The sequence below is a fragment of the Nansenia antarctica genome (assembly GCF_963989245.1).
Source record: "Nansenia antarctica genome assembly, chromosome: 10".
Classification (NCBI taxonomy): domain Eukaryota; kingdom Metazoa; phylum Chordata; class Actinopteri; order Argentiniformes; family Microstomatidae; genus Nansenia; species Nansenia antarctica.
The window spans coordinates 27,259,592-27,262,091 of record NC_137680.1 but is presented as its reverse complement, the minus strand read 5'-3'; the positions used below and the strand labels follow the sequence as shown (position 1 = coordinate 27,262,091).

At 56.3% G+C, this 2,500-nt stretch overlaps 1 protein-coding gene across 1 annotated transcript in view; it reads right to left on the bottom strand.

Moving 5' to 3' along the window:
* The window catches only part of scap (SREBF chaperone), a gene marked incomplete at its 3' end in the record, with an annotated part of 45,972 nt that overhangs the window by 16,831 nt on the left and 26,641 nt on the right, over window positions 1–2,500 (bottom strand). The window contains 6 exon segments of the mRNA XM_080540792.1: window positions 744–890; window positions 1,612–1,873; window positions 1,876–2,038; window positions 2,379–2,390; window positions 2,392–2,496; window positions 2,499–2,500. The exon segment at window positions 2,499–2,500 is cut by the window's right edge and continues 91 nt beyond it. Coding sequence (XP_080396918.1) covers window positions 744–890; window positions 1,612–1,873; window positions 1,876–2,038; window positions 2,379–2,390; window positions 2,392–2,496; window positions 2,499–2,500 — 691 coding nt within the window.

Genomic DNA, 2,500 nt, shown 5'->3' with positions numbered 1-2,500 from the left:
AGGTAGTTAGGGAGGGGGGTACTGACTTGTAGAGGGTGAGGTAGTTAGGGAGGGGGTACTGACTTGTAGAGGGTGAGGTAGTTAGGGAGGGGGTACTGACTTGTAGAGGGTGAGTAGTTAGGGAGGGGGTACTGACTTGTAGAGGGTGAGGTAGTTAGGAGGGGGGTACTGACTTGTAGAGGGTGAGGTAGTTAGGGAGGGGGTACTGACTTGTAGAGGGTGAGGTAGTTAGGGAGGGTGGTACTGACTTGTAGAGGGTGAGGTAGTTAGGGAGGGTGGGTTAGGTCTGACTTGTAGAGGGTGAGGTAGTTAGGGAGGGGGGGTACTGACTTGTAGAGGGTGAGGTAGTTAGGGAGGGGAGGTACTGACTTGTAGAGGGTGAGGTACGTTAGGGAGGGGGGTACTGAACTTGTAGAGGGTGAGGGTAGTTAGGGAGGGTGGAGGTACTGACTTGTAGAGGGTGAGGTAGTTAGGGAGGGGGTACTGACTTGTAGAGGGGTGAGGTAGTTAGGGAGGGGGGTACTGACTTGTAGAGGGTGAGGTAGTTAGGGAGGGGGGTACTGACTTGTAGAGGGTGAGGTAGTTAGGGAGGGGGGTACTGACTTGTAGAGGGTGAGGTAGTTAGGGAGGGGGTACTGACTTGTAAAGGGGGAGGTAGTTAGGGAGGGGGTAGAGGGTGAGGTAGTTAGGGAGGGGGGTACTGACTTGTAGAGGGTGAGGTAGTTAGGGAGGGGGGTACTGACTTGTAGAGGGTGAGGTCCGTCTGCAGGTCGGAGGCCCGGGGGCTGGGGGGCGGGGGGTGGCGGGTGTCCTGGGGGTGGCGTGTCTCCATGGCCTCCTGGGGGGTGAGGTGGAGGGTGACGGGGATGATGGGCAGGATGCTGATGTACCTGGACCAGAGAGGAACACCACAGGGGGGGGGGTCAGACATGATATGGACACTGTAATGATAATAATAATAATAATAATAATAATAATAATAATAATAATAATAATAATAATAGATATCATTATAATAATAATAGATATAAATTATTATAATAATACATATAACTATAATATAATAATAATAATAATAATAATAATAACACATATCATTATAATAATAATAATACATATAATTATAATAATAATTAGGGATGTCCTGATCCGATATGGTGTCTACTGAGGGTGTAATAAGCCACCTCTCGGAAAACAGAAATACGTGAAATCAGGTAGTATTTATGACCTAAAACTCAGATTTTCGGTTTTTTAGCTAACATTCAACTTTAAGATGTGAAGTACCCAATCGTTATTTGTTTGTCCGAGTTTTTTTGCCTGTAGTGACTTTGGCTGTGATATGATTGGACAATTTCTATTTTGGGGCGTGGCTTTAGCGATAGCTCTATTACCCTGCCACGGCCCTGACTTGTCCCAGTCTCAGCAGAACGTCCGGATTCTTCGGAATGTGTTGAATTAGTTATTTTCTCTGCAACGTTCTAAAACTGACCCGTGGCGTTCCGTTGGGAACCCCGATGTCAACCTCTCCTCTCCCACCCTCCCTCCCTCCCTCCCCTCCTCCCTCCCTCTTCTCTCTCTCCACCCTCCCTCCCTCCCTCCCCCCCTCCTCACCTCTTGGCCAGGGTAATGTTGTAGTAGCTGAAGAGCGAGGGCCAGTGTCTGAAGGACAGCCTCCTCCACCCCTCCTCGTCCTCCGACCCCCAGCTGATCTGAGGCACCGGGGGGCGGCAGGGGGTGGGCCGGCCCTGGATGCCCCCCCAGTACCCCGCGCCCCCCCCGTGGTGGCCCTGCGACTGGTTCTCCGGCAGGGGGGTGGGCTCGGGGGGGGCGGGGAGGACGCTGAGGGTGCTGGCGGGGTCCCCCCCTCCAACGGGAAGACGGGGGCCACCACCACTCCTCCCAGGTGAGGGGGCAGCCCCCCCCCGCCGCCGCCCGCCTCCCCCAGGGGGCTCTGCTCAGACACCTGGGCGGCCAGGTAGATGCGGAGGCCCGCGGGGTCGGTGTACACCAGGATGCCGATCCAGATCACCGTGCCGACCTGGCGGGAGAGAGAGAGAGAGACAGGGAGGGGAGGGAGGAGGGAGGGAAGTGCGAGTGAGGGGGGGGAGAGAGAGAGAGGTGTGAGTGAGAAAGATGATGGTGTCACACCCAGACCTGGAAGAGGACCTTACCCATTGACCGCAATCCTCCCCCCTACCCTCTTCCCTCCAACCCTCCCCCTCCCTCCCTCACTCACTCACTGCCCCTTCCCCATCTCCCTCCCTCCCCTCTCCCCCCCCCCCCTCCCCTTCCCTCTCTCCCTCCTCCTCCCTCCTTCCTCCCGCCCCCTCCTCCCCCCCCTCCCTTCCTCCCCCTCTCCCCCCCCCTCGCTCCCTCACCATGATGATGCGCCTGCGCCAGGCGCGTGCGGGCCAGGAAGTAGACCACCCTCAGCCTCTTGGGCAGCCGGAGGTTCCTGAAGGTGGGGGCCTGCAGGGTGATGGTGTGGGGGGGAGGGCCG